The sequence below is a fragment of the Monodon monoceros genome, unplaced genomic scaffold, assembly GCF_005190385.1.
Source record: "Monodon monoceros isolate NGI ecotype Baffin Bay Population unplaced genomic scaffold, NGI_Narwhal_1 Super_Scaffold_21, whole genome shotgun sequence".
NCBI lineage: Eukaryota > Metazoa > Chordata > Mammalia > Artiodactyla > Monodontidae > Monodon > Monodon monoceros.
Window position 1 is genome coordinate 38,043,026 of NW_021703778.1, and position 22,250 is coordinate 38,065,275.

At 42.4% G+C, this 22,250-nt stretch overlaps 1 protein-coding gene across 4 annotated transcripts in view; it reads right to left on the reverse strand.

The window, feature by feature from the left end:
• The window catches only part of ABHD2 (abhydrolase domain containing 2), a 110,058-nt gene that overhangs the window by 35,034 nt on the left and 52,774 nt on the right, over window positions 1-22,250 (reverse strand). For all 4 annotated transcript variants that reach the window (XM_029236904.1, XM_029236907.1, XM_029236905.1 and 1 more), the window contains 2 exons: window positions 12,774-12,949; window positions 9,690-9,857 (listed from right to left, as the gene is read on the reverse strand). In XM_029236904.1, coding sequence (XP_029092737.1) covers window positions 9,690-9,857; window positions 12,774-12,949 — 344 coding nt within the window. The remainder of the gene's footprint in view (window positions 1-9,689; window positions 9,858-12,773; window positions 12,950-22,250) is intronic.

Consider the following 22,250-nt stretch of genomic DNA (forward strand, 5'->3'; position numbering starts at 1 on the left):
AAAATCTTAAATTTTTCCTCTAATCAAGATCAAACTCATAGACCCTTTGTCACTTGGCCCTTAACTTTCTGGTCATAAGACTTCAAGGTCAGTCTTAGAAATGGAGGTCAGAATAACCACAACTGGATCATTCTGGTTTTTAGTTCGTTTCCTTGGCTGGTGGACTTGATCCAGCTCTACTTTGCTCTGAATATGAATACTGGACTGCTGGGATAAGGCATTTAGCCAAAGATAAAGATGGAGCAGAATATTTCCTGAATTTACTGGTCCCCTGCAGCATCACTGACGACATTACTCATATTCCTAACACTGCCTAGGTTAAAAAATCAATTAAGTCAATTGTTCACTACCGCAGTGTTCCAATTAAAGATTAGGCCCTGTATGATAAATACACTTCAAAAGAATCTTCAAGACTTCTATGCTTTCCTCATTTTCAAGTGTTATTCATTGATCTCATCCAGAAGATAGGGTTATGGATCCCCCGTCTGTTCCAGCAAAGTATCGTACTTAAATAAGAAATTTAAAAGACTGATAAATTCTACCCTTGTGGGTTCTACTAGTCATCCTAACAGTTTCACATTTTGTCTTTGGTCAGATCAGATAATGTCATGTAACTCATCACAAGGGAAATCTTTAATATCTGCTGGTTAAAAAAAAAAATCTATGAACTATTCTGAGGCAAGTGGTGAGGAAATTTTTTAAAGAATGAAAATAATTTTTAGAAAGTTAAAATATAGCTAATAAACATGTACTACAATAAAAACAACTTGCCAGTACTGATTTTGAATATAGAAGCCAGTAACATTGAGCTGGAGGTGTGTGACCACCCCCCCTACCCTCAGCCTGGGCCCACCAGATTTGGCAAGGAGCCAGTACTGAAGGTTATGAAGCTGGAAAGCAAGCACTGCACCCTTCAAAATAACCACCGGGGCCTTGCCATACCTGTAAAAAGAGTCATAACTCAGACCAAGCTCAAAACAGAAATTTATGCTCAACGAGCACTGCTTCTCAAATTGGCCCTTATGACAGTTCACAGGCAGTCAACTGTTTGAAGCCGACATAGAGGCTAGGCCATTTAATTGTTCAAGTAAACTTTCGCCTTTTCTCCTCTAAGTGGGCTCACAGAAAACACAAAGTAAGAGTGAAAGACTAATAAAGACAATAATCGTTGGCATTTACTGGTATTTGCTGGGCCTCATGCTGTGTACTTTTATATTAATGCTAACTTCCCCAACTGCGGAATTCAAATTCCCATCTGTTGGACTCTAAAACACTGCCTTTTCCTTATGCAGGCATTTCCTGAGCAACTCTAAGTGACACGCTAGATGCAGGAGATTAACAAGAACATAATATAAAAATTGAATATTAAAATCTGGCCCCTGTCCTTAAAAAGGTTGCTGTTGGTAAATATTCTTTTTGGACAAGCCCAGCCAGTAAGTGCAGACCGACTGGGACTATTTCCCCCCCTTCCCTCGATGGTAAGCTGTTCTTCACTAGAATGGGAGCTTCAGAAAAGCAGGGACTTGAATTCCCGCCTGTATTCTCATCACAGGGTCTGGCCTCATGAATGTCTGTAGGATGTGGGATAAACAAAAACCAGAGCCCAAACCCAACAGGCCTGTTTCTGTGGCTCTGAGAAGCTCCTGGCTGCTCTTTTGCTTTAAACCTAAAATGTAATCGACTGGGAACTATTTCCTTACTCCTTAGAAGTATCAGCAGGATGCAGTCCCTTACATGGAAAGGCTATGTAGTTGTTCAAAAGCATGGACTCCAGGACTAGATTGCCTGGGATGGAAACCTGGATCACCCACTCATCAGCTTTGTGATCTGGAGCAAGTTACTCAACCTTTTTTTAAAAAAAATTTTTATTGGAGTATAGTTGATTTACAATGTTGTGTTAGTTTCAGGTGTACACAGCAAAGTGAATCAGTTATACATACACACATATCCACTCTTTTTTAGATTCTCTTTCCATCTAGGTCATTACAGAGTATTGAGTAGAGTTCCCTGTGCTATACAGTATGTGCAAGTTACTCAACCTTGCCGGGCCTCAGTTTCTTCATCCGAAAAAGGAGGATGACTGATTTAATACATCCTATAAAGTACTTAGAACAGTGCCTGGCACACAACAAGTGCTACGTAAGCGACAGCTACTAATAAAAACAGTAATGACCACTACCACCATAGTGGGGACAAATCTTTTTAATGCTCAACTATCTCCCTGCTCCCCTTTATTCTAATAAGCAATATCATAAATAGGAAATGAACACTACGGCAGAGGTGGTACTGAATTGAAGTTAAGAATCACTCAGTTTGAATGCTGGTCCTACCACTTACTGGTTGTGTGACCCCAGGCAAGGTACTTAACCTCCCTGAGCCTGGGAAGTGGGGAAACTAATGCCTACCTCCGAGGCATCAGGAGGATCAAGGGAAGTAATACCCATGCATGCTCAGCACATGCCTGGCACTGTTAGTGTGAGATAAATGGTAACTGCTGTCATGCAGGATTTTCCTTAATGAATTTATCTTTCAAAGGCAGAACTAAGGATTCATGTGATTCTAAGTCACAAGAATGTAAGGTTATCCATTTAGGAAATTCTTCTGTTCAAGAGATCTATTTTCAACAATTTCTAATCACATCAGCAAAGATGCCCAATAACAAGGGATTAGTGCTTACGTGGTTTAGAACAGAGATAGTCTGATAAGCAGGAAAAGGTCTTTTGCAATTTTCTCAGAAAGAGAGGTGTGTGTGTGTGTGGGGGGGGAAACAGGAAATGAAGAATAAGGGCTTCATGCTGATGCCCTCTTTAGTTTGCTCTGGTCAAGATCACAGTTTCCAAAGGCCAGAAGAGTATCACAGTGACTGGAAGGCCTGCCATCTGCTCCAGAGCGACACGGTTTACATAAGGACAGGTCATACAACCATAAGGCACACCTGTTTGAGACACGCTAGTCTGCACAACATCACCGTCCATCCACAAACTGTCATTTCGCACCCTTCCTCTCAGTCCTCATTCAGGCAACACCGACCTAGTGAGCACTTTCTATGGGCCAAGCAGGGTTCGAGGCCCTGAGGGGCTAGAACAGGAGCACAAAGACCCCGGGCACTTGTGGAGGGGAATTGGGGATGGAGAGACAGGAAATAAACATGTAAACAAATACAACATTTCATCAAACCATACGTGCCTTGAAGAATGTGAAGAGGGGGATTAGACAGAGAATGACTGGAGGCGAGGGGAGTCTTGGAAGGGTTCTCTAAGAAGGTGCCATCTTGGTTGAGTCCTGCATGACGAGGTGAAACCTGGTGAGACAAGAGAAGGGCCCTCCACACAGAACTTGGGCAGACCTGAGGTCAGCAGGCCCCTCAGGCCAGTGCCTGGTACCCACGTATGTTCTGGATGGGCTGTGCCATGTCCCAGGGGTCTGGACCCCCTTCATGTCACATCCAGTTACCCCACATGGAAGAGGCTGACTTGACTGGGTCTATTAAAAGTGAAGGGAAGGAGGGACTTCCCTGGTGGCACAGTGGTTAAGAATCCGCCTGCCAATGCAGGGGACACAGGTTCGAGCCCTGGTCCGGGAAGATCCCACATGCTGTGGAGCAACTAAGCCCGTGCGCCACAATTACTGAGCCTGCACTCTAGAGCCCGCGAGCCATAACTACTGGAGCCCATGTGCTCTAGGGCCCGCGTGCTGCAGCTACTGAAACCCGTGCACCTAGAGCCTGTACTCCACAACAAGAGAAGCCACCACGATGAGAAGCCCGTGCACCGCAACAAAGAGTAGCCCCCACTCGCCGCAACTAGAGAAAGCCCGCACACAGCAACGAAGACCCAACACAGCCAAAAAAAAGAAAAAAAAAAAGTGAAGGGAAGGAGATTTAAAAGAGGCTTAAGAAACCTTTGAGACAACTGTAATATACGGGACCTGATTCAGATCCCGAACTGAGCAAACTGTAATTAAAAAGGAAAATAACAAAGAAAGAAGTTAGCTGGGGAAACTGAACTGCTATGAAGGAATACTGTTAAAGTTTTAGGTGTGATGATGGTACTGTGCTATGTTTATGTTATGGACTGAATTGTGTCCTCCCCAAATTCATATGTAGAAGTCCTAAGCCCCAGTACCTCAGAATGTGACTGTATTTGGAGACAGGGCTTCTAGAGAGGTAATTAAGTTAAAATGGGGTCATTAGGGTGGGCCCTAACCCAATATAATTGGTGTCCTTATAAGAAAAGGAGATTAGGGCTTTCCTGGTGCTGCAGTGGTTAAGAATCCACCTGCCAATGCAGGGGACACGGGTTCGAGCCCTGGTCCGGGAAGGTCCCACATTCCGCAGAGCAACTAAGCCTGTGTGCCACAACTACTGAGCCTGCGCTTTACAGCCTGCAAGCCACAGCTATTGAAGCCCACACGCCTAGAGACTATGCTCCGCAACAAGAGAAGCCACTTCAATGAGAAGCCCGCGCACCGCAATGAAGAGTATCCCTCGCTCCCTGCAACTAGAGAAAAGCCCGCGCGCAGCAACAAAGACCCAACGCAGCCAAAAATAAATAAATAAATAAATTTCAAAAACAAAACAAAACAAATGGTATGGATATTTGACAAAAAAAAAGAAAGAAAAGGAGATTAGGACACAGACAGAGACACAGACATGGACACACAGAGAGACAGCCATCTATACACCAAGGAAAGAAGCCTTGGCAAACCTGCCAACAGTTTGAACTTAGACTTCTAGACTCACACACTTCTTTAATTTAAGCCACCCAGGCTATGGTGTTTTGCTTTGGTAGCCCTAGCAAACTAAAACAGTTTACAGAGAGTCCATGTACCTTAGCATCACACTGAAACAGTCACAGATGAGATGATAGGCTGTCTGGGACTTGCTCCAAAACAATCTTGGAAGGGGGATGCAGGAAAGGTGTGGTTTATGGATGAAATAAGATTGGCCAGAAGCTGAGTACTTGTTGAGGTTGAGTGATGGGTACAGAGGGGTTTATTCTGAGTTCATTTAACTATTCTCTCTACTTTTCTATATTTTGAACATTTCTGTAATAAAAAGGTAAAAGAAAAAAACTGAAGAGGAAACAAAGAATGTGTAAGACCTACATCTGTGGCTCTCAGCCTGGGGCGGGGGAACCTTACACTCCTGGGGGCTGGCCCCTGGCCTTGGTATCTTTCAGAAGTTCCCCAGGGGAATTCTAATGTTGATAACCACTGAACTAGAAGTTCTTTATGGGAGAAATAAAGGAAGACTTGAAGGGAAGTTCCACATTCCTGGATAAGAAAACACTATAACAACGAACTTTTCCAAGTTAATTTATACAATAAAATTTCTATTCAAAAATTGTGATACAGTGTGCTGGAGTTCACCAAAATCTACTTTCCCTCTCTGGGAACAACACACCTCCCCCACCCGACTGAAGTTAGATTTGACCATGTAATGTGCTTTGGCCAATATATTGTGACCTCTACGGGTAATGCTCCAGATGCGGGCTGCTCCATGAGCCTGGGTGCTTGAGTGAGGATGGTGATGGGACATAGGACACCCCTGGCCAAGCCAGAATGGATTTGTCATGTGAGGAAGACATAAATCTTTGTTTTTAAACCAGTGAGATTTGGGAGTTGTTTCCACAGCATAATCGAGTCCATCTTGACTGGTACAGAAACTCAACACAGAACTTGACAAAATAATTCTAAAGTTCAACTGAAAAAATAAACACGCAGAGAGACAAACGCACACGCTGAAGAAGCAATGGGTCAGGGTGAATACTATCAGATATTAGGCCATATCACAAAGAAACAGTAATTAAAAATGAATGATATTAGGTGTAGAAATAAAAGTCGACAAATATATTTATACTGAAGTATAGAAAGTCCATAAATAGGCAACTAGTCAATACAGGCCTAAGTGTGATGAAGATTTTTCAGTTCTAGCTTGTTAACAGTTGAGCTGCCTCACTTTACCAGTGAAAAGTAACAAAATAGGCTTTGCTCTAATGTATCAAGTCAGCTTTGTTGAACGATTGCTCCTTATTCACCAGTCCAGGGAACCGTTTATTAAAAACCCATTCTTTTATTTTTATTTAAAATTGCAGTATAGTTGATATATAATATTATATAAATTACAAATGTACGTTATAGCGATTTACAATTTTTAAAGGTTATACTCCACTTATATTTATAAAATATTTGAAAATACTCCATGTTGTACAATATATCCTTGTAGCTTTTTTTTTTTTTTTTCGATCGTGTTGCACGGCCTGTGGGATCTTAGTTCCCCAACCAGGGATTGAACCCTCATCCTTGGACTCCTGGACCACCAGGGAATTCCCCTTTATAGCTTATTTTATACCTAAGGTACAAAATAAGAGGTTTCTACCTCTTAATCCCCTATATTGCCCCTCCCCCATTCCCTCTCCCCACTGGTAACGACTAGTCTGTTCTCTATGTCTGTGTATCTGCTTCTTTTTTGTTATATTCACTAGTTTGTTGTATTTTTTAGATTCCACATATAAGTGATATCATACACTACTTGTCTTTCTCTGTCTGACCTATTTCACTTAGCATAATGCCCTCCAAGTCCACCTGTGTTGTTGAAAATAGCAAAATTTCATTCTTTAAAAACCCATTCTTTTAAACTAAAGTCATATTAATAGCACTTAAGGAAGTACTAACAGCTTATTTAAGCTACCAAAGACTTTTTTTTTTTTTTTTTTTTTGCGGTACGCGGGCCTCTCACTGTTGTGGCCTCTCCCGTTGCGGAGCACAGGCTCCAGACGCGCAGGCTCAGCGGCCATGGCTCACGGGCCTAGCCGCTCCGCGGCATGTGGGATCTTCCCGGACCGGAACCCGTGTCCCCTGCATCGAGGCGGACTCTCAACCACTGCACCACCAGGGAAGCCCCCAGAGGCTTTTTTGTTTGGATTTCAAGTGCCTTAAGTTCTGGATTTTTGACCTCAGGTCACATTTGTTTGACCTTACTAACCGATGGTTAAACAATGCACCTCAACAGTTAAAAGATGTACTGATAAACAAAAGAACTAAATAGCACAGCTAGAAAAATCATCCTTATCTTTAGGTACCTGTCTTTCTGGAAAACTACTAAAATATAATAAACTATAGGAATTTATTTCTAAAATTCTGATGAAACAAACGGTGACAACAACAAAAAGGGTAAGTTAAATTACTATGAAAGATGTGGGTGCTGAGCTCACCCTAGATGGACGCACGTCACCCCACGGATTTTCCTTTCTCAAATTCTGCTCGCCAGCCCAGATGTGCCACTCTCTTAAAAGGCAGCTGTAGGGCTGTTTACCCCACAGCCCCCATCTCTCTATTTTTGAGCTCCAACCCCTCCTCACCTTGAGGACCCAGTTCAAATGCTTTTTCTGGGAGGACCCTTCCTTCCACGCGTGACCCTTGCCTATGGAGACAGGCTGGATTCTCCACCCTGCTGCTGTGCGCCCACCAGACGCTCTCAACTGGTGCACTCATCATTCTGTATTGTAATTATTATTGATATTCCCATCTTCCCCTGCAGAACACGTCTTATTTATCTGGGCCACACAGAGCACTGCTAATCTCTCACTAGCATTATAGGATCTTCAAGTATTTGAATAAGTCGAACATTTCATAAGTGGATACTATATGTTAGGCACTCAATTGCCTGCTAAGTCCTTAGTGACCCATATTTAATTGTAAAACTGTAACCCCCACTTTGCAGTTGAAGAACATGGAACTGAGGTTAAGCAAATTCAAGGTAACACAGCTGGCCAGTGGCAGGGCTGGGTAGCCTCTCTGTGACCACGTCCCACACTGAGCCGACTCGTCTCTGCTCCTTTAGCCACCAGACTCCTCGACTTGTGTGCGAGTGCCCCCCAGTATAGACTCCTGTCTCTATAGCTCAGCACTCTGAGGGGCGGGGGCCTGGACTGCACAGGCCTAGCTCCTCTCCTAGGATTCTGGAGGCCAGGGTGGCAAGATTCAGGCTCTTATCTTGGCTCTTCCACTTACGGGCTCTCTCCCTGCCCGAATTACTTAAACTCTCTGTGCTTCAGTCTCTCCATCACAATTTCACTCACTGCCTCAAGGGCTGCTGTGGAGATGGAAGAGATCACGTCCATGGGAAACGGTGGTACTGTGCTGGGCACACGTTAAGTGTTCTCGCTGGCATTTCTCGTCTTGTTGGCACTTTGTGCTGTTAGGTAGCACTCCCGTCCCAGACCCTGCGGCCAAGCCACACTTCCCCATCCTCTACTTGTGCACCCGAATTTGTATATCCAAGTACAGGACCTTATAATTGTTCTCCATTGTTTTCATTTTTGTTAGATACTGCCTGTTTCTGCCTTTTGATCCAAACCTGTCTCTCACTTACTCACTACTCCCCATGTGCCTGTGTTATGTGTAAATCTGGAGCTTCACCTGTATCTTCAAGCTACTGACCAAACTGCTGAACAGAAGGAAGGCTGTAAAATGGGTGTCTTTAGGTGGGAGTGCACACGGAGGAGCAGTGGGATGGGAGCCCCCAGCCTGGCACAGAGCAGGTGCCCCCGCTCACGCTTCCTTACCCGCCCTCACATGCCACTAAGGGTGGAAAAAACTGGAGCAATATTACTGGAGGACAATCTGACAAGAAGTGCATAAAAAATGCTGATTCTGAAATTCTACTCCTGGAAATTTACTCCCAAGAAGACATTAAAGAGAAGAAAAAAGTTCTATGAAAAAATATTTATAGCATCATTATTTAAAATGCTGAAAAACTTTAAATAACCTAAATGGCTACAAAGAGGAATGGTTAAATAAACTATAACAGGGTAATCACAGCAATGTGGCTCTTTAAAAAGATTAAATATAATGACTATGCATCTTTATGTTAGTGAATATAAAGTTATTTAAATTAAGTTACCATAGATATACACACTATGACTGCATCTAAATAAAAACTATGTGCACACAGATAAAAGAATGGGAGGATGAAGAAAGAGAAAATTAGTTATGGTGAGATTATAAATGTAATTTTCATTTGTTTCCCATGAAAACACCTTATAATTGATGTGGTTATAAACACCACAAATGTTGGTACATATACAGACACATATTTTAATGTTTATTATTTATGTGTGTTCAGTTAATCTGAAGGGAGAGTTAAATAAGATTTAAGAACGAGCGGTCCAGAAGACAGAGCCTTACCTAACAAAGGACTTCGATGAAACTCAAGAAGCATTTGTCTAAATATGAGATCCAATTCCCGTCCTCAAGCAGCCTGAAACCCACTGAGTTGTTAATGTGCCAGACTCCCTTCCCACTAACATCCACATGCCTCATCACAGCGCTGGCCTGCCACTCACAGGAGTCCTGAGGAATGAGCATCAGGAGGGCATAGTGATGAAAGGCATTAACTTACCAGCAGTGGGTGCTGTGCAAGACCTTCCCCTGTGAGCTTTAGTTTCTGCCTCTGAGATCGGCTGAGATAGGGGTTGTTCCAGTGCCCAGTTGAGAGGCTGATGTGAGGCATGGCTTCTCAAATGCCCAGTACACATGGGCTGCTGTTACAATTGTGTGCCCCACCAGCTCTTTCAGATGGGCACAAATTCTAAGCTTACAAAAGTAAGGCAGAAGCAGAAGTAGCAGCACACTTGGAGTGGGAACAGAAATAAGGGGTTCTCCACTTGGCTGTGCCCCAAGCTTACCGTAGGTGAACATGCGTGGCGAGGTCAGTTCAATGTTGGGCAAGGCGCCCAGGTGGTTCAGCACGGCACACCGATAGCCATTTTTCTGGGCGTAGTCAACGAAGGTGCGGATGTACTGCTTCTCACTGTGATTGGCAATTCCAGGGCAGATGACCATGGTAACATCATCTATGTGGTGGAGGAGGAGATTCCGAGATAGCCAATAAATAGTGACATGATAAATGGTCACAACTACACTTCATTGGCTTAGCCAACAGTAGGAGAGAATTTAACATACATCTTGTCACTCATTTCTCTGGGAAAGAATATCTTTCCCTCTAGCTGGAACTCTCTATAGCAGTGCTTCTCAAATTATTTGTGGTGAAGGGTCCGTTTTTAAAAGTTCCAATCATTATGGACAGATGCTTTTGAAAAATAAAATACAATCAAAATTAATTACTAGAAAAATGAAATGAAAAAGATTCAAATCTCAATTTTTTAATTATTAGATTCAATGGATATAAAATCACTCTGTCAAATTCTTATACAAGTTTCCAAGCATTACTCTTAATTTCTATATGAAATTCTGTATGAATGAATGAATGGAAAAATAAAAAGCAGTGTTTGTACAGACCTCTTTGATCCAGCAATTTTACTTTCAAGTATTTATCTTACAGGTACATTGTACATACACAAAACAATATATCTACAGTATAGATTGTAATAGCAAAAGACTGAATATAACATAAATGTCCAGAAATAGGGGTCTGCTTAAATAAATTTTTGCATATCCAAACGATGAAATATTATGTAGCCCTTAAAAATAATGAGACATCTTTACATACACTGATATGGCAAGCTCTCTAATATGTATTAAGTGGAAAAAGCAAGGTGCAGAAAAGGGTTATGATATGCTACTATTTGTTGGGGGGAAAAGACATCTATGTTTATAAATGCATCCACTAGCTCTGGAATCAAACACAAGAATCCTAACAGTGGGTACCACTGTTAGGGTGGGAGAGAGACTTACACTTTTACTGTATGTCCTTTAGTACCTTTTGAATATTCTATCATGAGCATGAACTACCTACTTAAAAACATGAATATGTGTTTTTCTTTAAAAGAAAAGTGGTGTTTGGGTTATTAAATCTAATCATAAATTTTCCTTCCGAAAGTTAAGATAAGAACAATTTTAAAATTCGTACGCAATATGCATAAAGAAACTTAAAATTTTTTATAAACCTTGACCTTGTAATTCCAATTCTTGGAATCTTGCCTTAAATTTTATGAGTAAGGATGCTTATCAAAGGATTATTTGAGAGCAACAAAATTATAAGCAAGCTAAATGCCCAAAACCAGAATGATTAAATTATGGTATGACCACATTGGAGACTATTAAGCAATTGTTAGACTTTTGTTATTGAAGACTTTTAGACTTTTAACGATATGGGGAAATATTTATATTATAATTTATAATATAATGTGTAGTAATTTAAATTTTAGAAAAACTTTGCATAGAACCGAAGGTAAATGGAACAAAACGCTAACAGTGGTATGCTGGGTGTGGGATTACAGATGATTCTTTTCTTTTTTTTAAATGTTTCTACATTATCTACATTTTCTATGAGTGAGTATTTATTCCTTTTGTTGTCAGGAAGAAATCATTAAAAAGGAAAAACGGCTGCTTTTCTTAGAGCGTTTCTTGGAAGCATTTCTGCCTTCTAGAACCACCTTCATCAATCCTTTCTGGGCACAAGGGTGATAGAAAGACACAGACAATCACAAAAAAGAATCAGTTTCGTCCTTTTCAACTTTCCACCTCAGTCCTAGAAGAGCAGGTTAAATTAAATTGCTTAAATTTTGTGCTTTAATAGTAGAAGAAGTCAGAGCATTAGAAGCAAGGGAAAAAATATTTAACTTTTTTTAAATGGTAGAGAAATAAATATTTGAAAGATCAGCTACAAGGCTTAGAAACACAATGTGAACTCCTAATCTATTCATTTATTCACTTCTTCTGTGACTGTTTATTCGACTCTGGGGATTCCTACATTCTAGCAGACAGATGATAAACAACTATGCAAATAAGCTCAGAGAGTGGCAGGTACCATGAAGAACTAGAGCAGGAAGGTGTAATGGATTTCCTGGGAAGGAAACACTAGTTAGAGGAGTCAGGGACCATCCCTCTGAGGTGACATCGGGGCTGAGAGCTAAATGACAAAGAGGCAATTGTGTGAAGGTCTGGGACAAGCATTCCAGACAGAGGGAACATAAGCTCAGTTGTCACTAGTTACTCAGAGGTTCTAAGTGCTTTAAATAACTGAGAGCTATATTACATTTACTGGAATTTACCCCTAAATATTGACTGAGCTCCTGTAAAAAACTAGGTGCCTTTGAATACTACAGAACTCAAAAGACATGTCCTCTTCCAGTAGTAACAGCATTCAAAGGATGCAGCCATCTAACTCCACTTCCTCAGAAGTCCTCATTGTGAAGCTTTTTATGAATGTTTATTGTGCAGTCTGCACAGAGCAATGAGAGTTTTATCACCAGTAGAAACAGTGGTTGTTTCTGAGATATAGGTGTCCCAGACCTCTGGAAACCTAAGCAGAGGGTATATATATGAGAGCCTTTGTTATCTGCTGTTGTCCAACAAACAAGACCAGCTACACTGCATCTCTAAACTTCAGTTTCCTCATCAGTAAAGTAGGGATAATAAGGCACTGACTTCTCAGGGTTGTTGTGAGGATTAAATGAGATAATAGCATACATAAAGCACTTAGAATAGTCCAGCTTCTGTTGCTGTCATCAAACCAGAGGCCTGGTCCTGGGCTCCAAGTTCTTATACCAAGCTTTTCTATTTCACAAGAGGACTAAAAAACTGTATTCAACAATGCTTTCTGAAGAGCCCTACAAGGCGTCCGGCAAGCACACGCTGGAGCCAGTCCTTGCCGGTTGCTCCTAAGTGATGCACCTCAGCAGACCTCCTACAGGACCCTGAATGCGATGGTAAGTATCAATGGCTCAAGCATTTATATTGAGGCTCCCTCACGGACTAGTTCCCCTTCCCTGAGTGATGGCCCAATCATATGACCTAAACTAGCTTACCTCCCACACAGTGCTCAGCCAAGGGCTCGAAGAGGTCAAAGGTCGAAGTGGCTCCGTCAGACATGGTGATGAACTTCCGGTGCCCATACGGGTGTGGTGACCTCACCCTTCCCATCTTCCCATACAAGGCTGTTTGGATGTGTCCACTTTTCCCCCAGATCAAAGGTGGAATATATCTAAGAAAGAAGGAGAGGAGAGGTCAATTTTCCCACACTCCTTGAATAATGCTCTAAAAAAACTTTGGAGCAAGAGCTTTTCAACCTCTTTTTTTTTTTCCTGACAAATTCTGTTCACTAAGCACAAATATGAGATTTTTTAAACCTTATATCCATGCCATGATTTATCTCCTTTTCCCATTTAACGCATCAGATTAGCTTTAGAAATCAACCAGGGCATGCTTATACAGACAGGATTTCAAATTTAAGGTGTTAATTAATTCAACACGGGTTATTTCCATAATAAATTAATTCAACACGGGTTATTTCCATAATGTAGAATAGAAAGAAAGCAACTAATACATTTTGAACACATGCTACTTGACAGGGTTAGCCTCATTATCAAATGAGCTAATGTATATAAAATAGCTAGCATGGCACCTATGCAAACTAAATGCTCACTTCTTTGCCTTCCCCCAATAAGGCAGGCCACAGCTGCAGGGGTTACCCCATGAACCAAACCTGCTGCCTTGTTAAACTGGGAAGGGCTGCAAAGCCTCCTGAGAGTCTGTTAAGTGCCTTGTGCATGTGTGTGTGTGTGTGTGTGTGTGTGTGTGTGTGCGCTGGGGGGCACATTGTATGCTCTGGAGAATGTGCTAGAAGGGCAGAGCAATGTAAATATTTGTTGGATTAATGAAGGATAAAGTCTTGTTAGCATAAGCAAGGCATGATACCACCCTAACAACTGTCCTTCGTGAAAACACAGTGACTCTGGTCCTTGGTAGGAAGTGCAAAAATCACAAACTAGTTAATCACTGGGAAAACAAGGTATTCCAAGTTACAGTTAAGAAATGATTATAGTTCACAACCACAGGGCAAGATGATCCCATTTACTGAAACTGCTATTGGTTTCTCTTCTTCAGCTTTGAGCCCAAGCTTGATGCATGAGCAGGATTTGTGTTCTGTATTAAACTAGAGACATATAATATAAAATGGTAATGACATCAATCCTTCACCTCTGTAGTGTATCACAGTGGTGAACATTTTATTAAGAATTTACCTTAACCTGCTTGCCGATTTGTGCCTATCATTTCTATCAGACCAGATGATCCCAGACCCTCTTCTTAAATTAAACCAGATTTACTCTCTGTTTTTGGCAATTCATTAAATCTACACAAATTTAAGAGAAGGGAAGTCATCACCTTAAGCAAGCCAGTTCCCAGATAAGCTTCCCCTCTGGGGGCAGGAAGGAGAAGGAAGAGTATTTTTTTTTTTTTTTGCGGTACGCGGGCCTCTCACTGTTGTGGGCTCTCCCGTTGAGGAGCACAGGCTCCGGACGCGCAGGCTCAGCGGCCATGGCTCATGGGCCCAGCCGCTCCGCAGCATGTGGGATCTTCCCGGACCGGGGCACGAACTCGTGTCCCCTGCATCGGCAGGCGGACTCTCAACCACTGCGCCACCAGGGAAGCCCAAGGAAGAGTATTTTTAAGACCTATGGACATGAAACCACTTGCCAGCATCAACCACAGGTGCAAATCTCAGTGCAGAGACCACGGCCTTTAGAAAGCAGGCAAAGGCATTTTTAAGAGATAAGTGGATTATGACAGTAACAAAAAGCAAGCTTATAAAATAATGTCAATAGGACAGCTGAATACTATACAAGATTTAGATAACCGAATTTATAAAGGGTTTCAGACTACTAAGTTGGACAATAAACTGTGCATACGGGGAGGGGAGTAGTCCAAGAAACCAAACTTCCGATTGTTCCTGGAGGAGAAGTTCGGAGAAAATTTTGTTTACCATATAAATTAAAAACAGAAATGTGCTGAGGTTAAAAATGTCAGAAGAATGGGTTAAGTTTCATTTACTTATCCTCTGATCTCATTTAGAATATAATATAATCATAGAAAAGATGACAAAAGCATAAAATTTCCTTTTGGCTACTCAGATTTCCTGTATAATCATGACACAGGTGATCAATCCTGATGCCATGCTCCAGATTCAAGGTCCTGTCACCGCCTCTGAATCTTGGCAATTGCCCCCCAAGTGGCCTCTCAGCCTCTAGTCTTGCTCCCATCGACTCTGGCATCCCCCCACCAGTGGAGGGATAACTAACACACAAACCTGGCCACGGCCCTCCATTGTTTGAGTCCTAGTAGCTCGGCTTAGGAGGTGCCACCTTGGTGCCTGCTTACCTCTTTTGCCTAAGTTCCAAAAAACCTGAACCACCGTCCACTCAAGAGTCACTTCCAATCAGGTTTTTTGGAAGCTCCCTGCCTCTGTGCCCCCTGGAAAAGCATCCTGCACACCCTAGCACCCACGAGGCTTGATTAAAATACACCTTTTTCAAGCACACTCCTCCCTGCCACCTGCAGGGCCTGGGCTCATTCTCCTTTGTGTCTATCCTCAGGGCACTCGAAACACACGAAGCACGTAGGGAGGACTTGAGGATGAACAGAATACAGACCCACTTAGTAAATCTGAAAAGACAAAGATATGCTTAAAAAATCATATGCATCAGGATGATGTGAACTTGGCTGTGGCATGATTGGTGTTTGGCTGTTGTTCTCCTTCCAGGCTACTCAGCACCATTCTCAGACTGGGCTGGGATGAAATTTTCAAGCTGTTCCTGTGTGTGTGCATGCGTGCGTGCATGGTGTGTGGACAGGTGACTGCCTGGGACTTTCTCAGTTCAGTGTAAGGTCAGTTGTACACAGTGGAAGTTTCACTGTCTATAATTTTATGACAATACCACCTACTGATAAAACACTTTTTAATTAACATCACAGTAACCCAACACCAGGGCTTACAAAATTGAGTTTTTGCATAGCATTTACTGTGGTGGAGCTTTATTGTGTTTTTGTTTGTCTTCATAACTGATCCACAGATCATAGGAAAAACATTAAGGAAGTAAAAACCAGGGCTTCCCTGGTGGCACAGTGGTTGAGAGTCCACCTGCTGATGCAGGGGACATGGGTTCATGCCCCGGTCCGGGAAGATCCCACATGCCGTGGAGCGGCTGGGCCCGTGAGCCATGGCCGCTGAGCCTGTGCGTCCGGAGCCTGTGCTCCGCAACGGGAGAGGCCGCAGCAGTGAGGGGCCCGCGTACCGCAAAAAAAAAAGAAAGTAAAAACCAGAATAGGTGCCCACTCACGTGGTTCAGTTCAGGGAAGAAATCTGGACCAAAACAACAGAATATTTTGAAATTTATATAAATATGGAAATATTTAATTTTTAAAATTTATTTATTTTGGGCTGCCTTGGGTCTTCGTTGCTGTGTGCAGGCTTTCTCTGGTTGCGGTGAGTGTGGGCTGCTCTTCGTTGCAGTGCGCAGGCTTCTCACTGTGGTGGCTTCTCTTGTTGCGGAGCACGGGCTCTAGGCGTGCAGGCTTCAGTAGTTGTAGCATGTGGGCTCAGTAGTTGTGGCTCACGGGCTCTAGAGCGCAGGTTCAGTAGTTGTGGCGCACGGGCTTAGTTGCTCCGCGGCATGTGGGATCTTCCCGGACCAGGGCTCGAACCTGCACCCCCTGCATTGGCAGGCAGATTCTTAACCACTGCGCCACCAGGGAAGTCCCTGGAAACATTTAAGAGATGTTGCTGAAGTGGTACATGGAGGAATATGTTTTACTCTAACTACCTATGGGGTAGTTTGTCTGAAAATATAGCCGCCAAATAATTCCACCTATTCCTGCCCCCACAAGCCATTCTTCCCGTCAGGAGCTAGATTCCTACCCCCCCCCCCCCCCCCCCCATGAATCTAGGCTGGCCTGTGACTTGTCCGGTCTGCTGGACGTGGTGGGAGGCCTGCTGTGCAGATCTGGGCCTGGCCCTTCAGAAGCCTGGCAGCTTCTGCTTGTATAATACCTCCTTGGAAGTCTGGTGCTATGCTATAAAGAAGCCAGGCCTTGACTACCCAATGATGAGGGAAATACGGAGGGGGGCTAGAGAATGAGAAATAAAACCAAGAACTGTGTGCATTTAAAATTTTATAGTACCACCGAACTGCCTCCCAAAAGAGAGGGACCAATTTACATTCCTACCAATTGTCTATGAAAGTACCTGTCTTCCTCACCCTCATCAATAATTGGTGTTTTAGGGCTTCCCCGGTGGTGCAGTGGTTGAGAGTCCAACTGCTGATGCAGGGGACACGGGTTCGTGCCCCGGTCCAGGAGGATCCCACATGCCGCGGAGCGGCTGGGCCCATGAGCCATGGCCCCTGAGCCTGCGCGTCTGGTGCCTGTGCTCAGCAACGGGAGAGCCCACAACAGTGAGGGGCCTGCGTACTACAAAAAAAAAAAAAAAAAATTGGTGTTTTGGCTACTTTGATAGGCAAAAAATGGGTATTATATTTCAATTTGTGTTTCTTAAGGTTGATCCAATCTATGGCAGAAAAAAAGTTTCTTACTTGAATTTGCATTTCCTTGATTCATGTGTTTATTAGCAATTTGTACTTCTGTGAATTGTCTGTTCATATCCTTTGTCCATTTTTCTATTATAGTTTTCTTTTTCCTTTTTTATTTTTATCACTCCTACATTAAGTCATTATATATTATATTTTGCAAGGGTTTTCTCCAGTCTATTGTATATTTTAATTTTATTTTTCATCTTATATAGCTTTTTATATTTTGTGGTTAAATTTATTAATTTTTTCTGTTAAAACCTTCGTGTTTTGCATTTTGCTTTAAAAGGGGCTATTCCAACACCCAGTTATAAATATATTCAGCAATATTCCTTCTATTATTCCTATAGTTTTTAAAAATGTATTACCCTGAAGTCACTTATTTTTGAAAATGATGCGAAGTAAAGATCTAATTCATTTTTAATCTAATTCAACTAGTTAGCTAGTTGTCCTTACTCCATAAATGGCCCATCCTTTCCCTACTGATTTCAACGGTCGTTTTAAATATATACCAAGTTCTCAATTAAATATCTGGATTTGTTTCTGCATTTTCTATTCTGGTTCACCGATTTCTTTGTCTATTCTTATGCCAATATGGTACCACTTTAATTAATACAGCTTTATGGAATATTTTGAGAGTTGATGGTGCAGGCCTACTTCACTCTACTTTTTCAAAATTTTCTTGGCAGGCTTTTGGCATTTTAGTTTCCAGATGAACTACAGGATTAGCTTGTTCTATGAAAAATTTTGGAGTTTTAAATTGGAAACACACCAAACATATACTACTTTGGGAAGAACTGACATCTTTACAGTTTCGATTTGTCCCATTCAAAAACATAGTGTGAGGGGCTTCCCTGGTGGTCCAGTGGTTAAGACTCCACACTTCCAATGTAGGGTTCGATCCCTGGTTGGGGAACTAAGATCCCACATGCCACACAGCACGGCCAAAAGATAAAAAAACAAACATGGGGGTTTCCCTGGTGGCGCAGTGGTTGAGAGTCTGCCTGCCGATGCAGGGGACACAGGTTCGTGCCCCGGTCTGGGAGGATCCCACATGCCGCAGAGCGTCTGGGCCCATGAACCATGGCCGCTGAGTCTGCGCGTCCAGAGCCCGTGCTCCGCAACGGGAGAGGCCACAGCAGTGAGAGGCCCACGTACCGCAAAAAACAAAAACAAAAACAAAAACCAAACATGGTGTATCTCTCCATTATTCAGGTATTTATGTCCTATAGTAAAACTTTATGTCTTGCTTCCCGTTTCAATACTCATTTTTTACTACACTAATTTGCATGCATTTCTACATTTTAAAAAGCTATTCTTAGAGTTAGCATCTGGGCATGTTTTATTCCTGACTCCCAGAAAGCAGAAGTGATGTCTTCTACTTCTTTACTTATCTAGATGGTATTTTGTCCAATGTCATGCTGTGGTCAGTGGTTAATGAATCCTGTTACTAAGAAAGAAGCTAGAAGATCACAACGAAATCTAGAGGCCAGCATGTCTTTATCTTCTGAACCTACTTATAATCAACATCTGGCTATGCTAACGGAATTGCCCAAAGGGAAAGACCACAAGGGAAAATCTGGACCTCCCTCCCTCCCACATCCCTCCAGACATGCGCGCGCGCGCGCACACACACACACACACACACACACACACACACACACACATGCTGCCTTTGGGCAGGTGGAGTTCACATGAGCAAGGACAGATGGTTGCTGCGCTGTTTATAAGACAGTTGAAAAAAAAGCCGACTAATGCTCATCTTTGCCCTAAATCTGTGGGTGACCAATTCTTCCTTATGGGACTTGGGTCCCTTGGTTGTAGATCAAACCACTTTATAGCTATGGGACCCAGACTTAGCCGTTATTCCCTTTGATCCTCTCCAGTACCTCTCTACCAAATCGGCCCAAGGCCTGGCACACAGTAGGTGTTTAGGATATGTTGTCTGAGGTTGAGTCCCCCGCCGACTCCCAGCAAGTCCTTCCCAGTGAACCAAATGCCCATCAGCCGCTACTCCTTGGCATTTTAAATTTGTATCAAACAGGCTGCTTTGGTTAAAGCAACAAAACCCAACTCCAACTAACTTAATTCCTCTTATATTACAGGGATGCTGGGGTGCTCACCAAATGGACAAGAGTCTGGAGAACCAGGCTTGAAGAGCACAGGATCCAGGAAGGAAACCAGGGGGCTGCTCTAGCGATGTGCTCTTTTACACAGTCAGCAACATCACTGCCCCCCACCCACCTGGAAAGAGTCAATATCCCAGGAGTGAGGTGTCTAGAAGCAGGGGATTTCAGAGTGGGTGGGCAGGGCAACCTTGATTTACTACCTACATGCAATGGGAGAGAGGAAGTTCCCCAAAAGGAAATTTGTGTGCCCCTGGAGAGGAAGAATGGATGCTGGGCAGCAGAAAAGTGACAAATGTCCCCTACAAGGTTTTTAGCTGGACATGTCTTTGGTTCAAAAAGCTTTTTCAGTGCCCCTGACACTCCACAGCCCCCATCAAATCACAGTATTCCCTCTAGTTCTTCCAAAGTCTCCTCTTTCTTTCTGTCACTGTTCCCTGAAACCTGGCCCCAACTCTTAGTATTTCACATCGTTCTAAAATGTATCTATTGATATTTTAAAGCCTCTTCAGAAAAGCTTCACCTATAATACAACATAGATCAGAAATAGGCAATCTACTTGCTCAAGCATTGTTGTTTTTTTTTTCTCACACAGTCATCTTTCTAAAAGCTAATTTCATAAAAAAAAAAAAGAGTTTGTGTTATTTTCTTTAAAGGAGACATCTAGCAAAGTAGAGTTTTTATGACTCCTGGTCAATGATCTTTACTGGTCTTAGAGTAAAATAGTACATTTTATGCAGCCCATCATTTTGCCCCCGCTATCTTTTTGAGTTAAAATTCACATAACATGGAATTAACCATCTTAAAGTATACAATTCAGTGGCATTTAGTACATTAACAACATTGTGCAATCATCACCTTTACCTACTTTCAGAACATTTCATCACTCCACAAGGAAACCCTATATGCGTTAAGCAATCACTCCCCATTCTCCCCTTCCCCCAGCCCTGGGCAACCATTCATCTGCTTTCTGTCTCTATGAATTTACATATTCGGGATATTTCACGTAAATGGAATCATACAACGTGTGACTTTTTCTCTTGTGATTTTTCACCTACATTACGTTTTCGAGGTTAATTCATGTTGTAGCCTGTGTCAGTACTTCATTCCTTTTTATTTCATTTCATGGATATACCACATTTTGTTTACTCATTCATTTGTTGATGGACACTTGGATTGCTTCCACCTTGTGGCTATTATGAAGAGTGCTGATATGAACGCTTGTGTACCAGTTTTTGATTGAATACCTGTTTCTAATTCTTTTGGGTATATACCAAGGAGTAGTGTTTCTGGGTCATCTGGTAATTCCATGCTGAACTTTTTGAGGAACCTCCAAACAGTTTTCCATAGCAGCTGAAACATTCTACATTCCCACCAACAACGTACAAGGGTTCCAATTTCTCCACATCCTTGCCAACACCTGTTATTTTCCATTAGAAAAATTATTACTGTCATCCTAGTGGGTATGAAGCGGCATCTCTTGTGGTTTGATTTGCATTTTCCTAATAATTAATGACATTGAACAGCCCTACCATTTTGACTCTAGGCTATTTTCTTCCACTCTATCTCTACTTCTATCTCTGTCTGTGATACTGATCACAATTTAAAAGATGAACCAGTTGATAAATAAATGTATACTGGACTTCCCTGGTGGCACAGTGGTTAAGAATCCACCTGCCAATGCAGGGGACACGGGTTCGAGCCCTGGTCCGGGAAGATCCCACATGCTGAGGAGCAGCTAAACTCGTCCGCCACTACTGAGCCTGTGTGCCACAACTACCAAAGCCCGCGCGCCTAGAGCCCAAGCTCCGCAACAAGAGAAGCCACTGCAATGAGAAGCTCGTGCACCGCAATGAATAGTAGCCCCTGCTCGCCTCAACTAGAGAAAGCCCACGCGCAGCAACGAAGACCCAAGGCAGCTATAAATAAATAAATAAATTTTTAAAAGTAAATAAATAAAATAAAATAAATGTATACTATTAGCCTCCTGTTCACTTCACAACGGCTACTACGGGTAGAAAGAATCGAATCAGAATAAAATTGGTAACAGTTAAAACAGCATGTGGTATAATCTAGTATTGCCTAAATTTTGACAGAAGAATCCAGTTTTCATAAAAGCATTTAGACTTGCAAAGTTTAACCTAGAGAATTGATCTTGATGAAAAGGAGAGCCATAAGAGAACTTTCTACGGTCAGTAACATACAATACGAACAAAAACTGATTCTAAGCTTTGTAGCAAAAGTTAAATGGAAAATAAACCTGATGAAGATAAAATTTAACTGTATTATATTAAAAAAATCAACACGGAATCAAATTGGCTCAGTAGGATTTGTTCCTGAAAATAGTCTAAAACTCTTTAATGTTAGCACAACTCTAATGAAGATACTTGTATTTAAAATGTCCTTGGGTTCAACCTCTCCTGAGCCTTCTCCCAATGGGAGTGCAGGTGGTTAGAATTCAACTAGAGGTCCTCCTTCCCAGCCCAATCCTGACAAATGACTCGGGACCAACAAAGGAGATGATATGAACTGAAAAGGAACCATGTGGAAGAGAAGATCCCAAATGCAGGGTCCACTCAGGGGCTGTGGAGATCCGTGGGAGTCATCTGAGATGTCTTGCTTCTCCTCCTTCACAAGGAAGTAATAGGGCTCATGATTTCACAGAGGAAAAGGAAACAGGAGGGAAGGGTTACCATGCTCTAATTATCTGCAAGAATGAGTTGAGATACATTGAAGACAAAGGTCGCTGGAACCTTACTAGAGCAAAGGAATATCATCTGGACTGAAACCTAGGGCC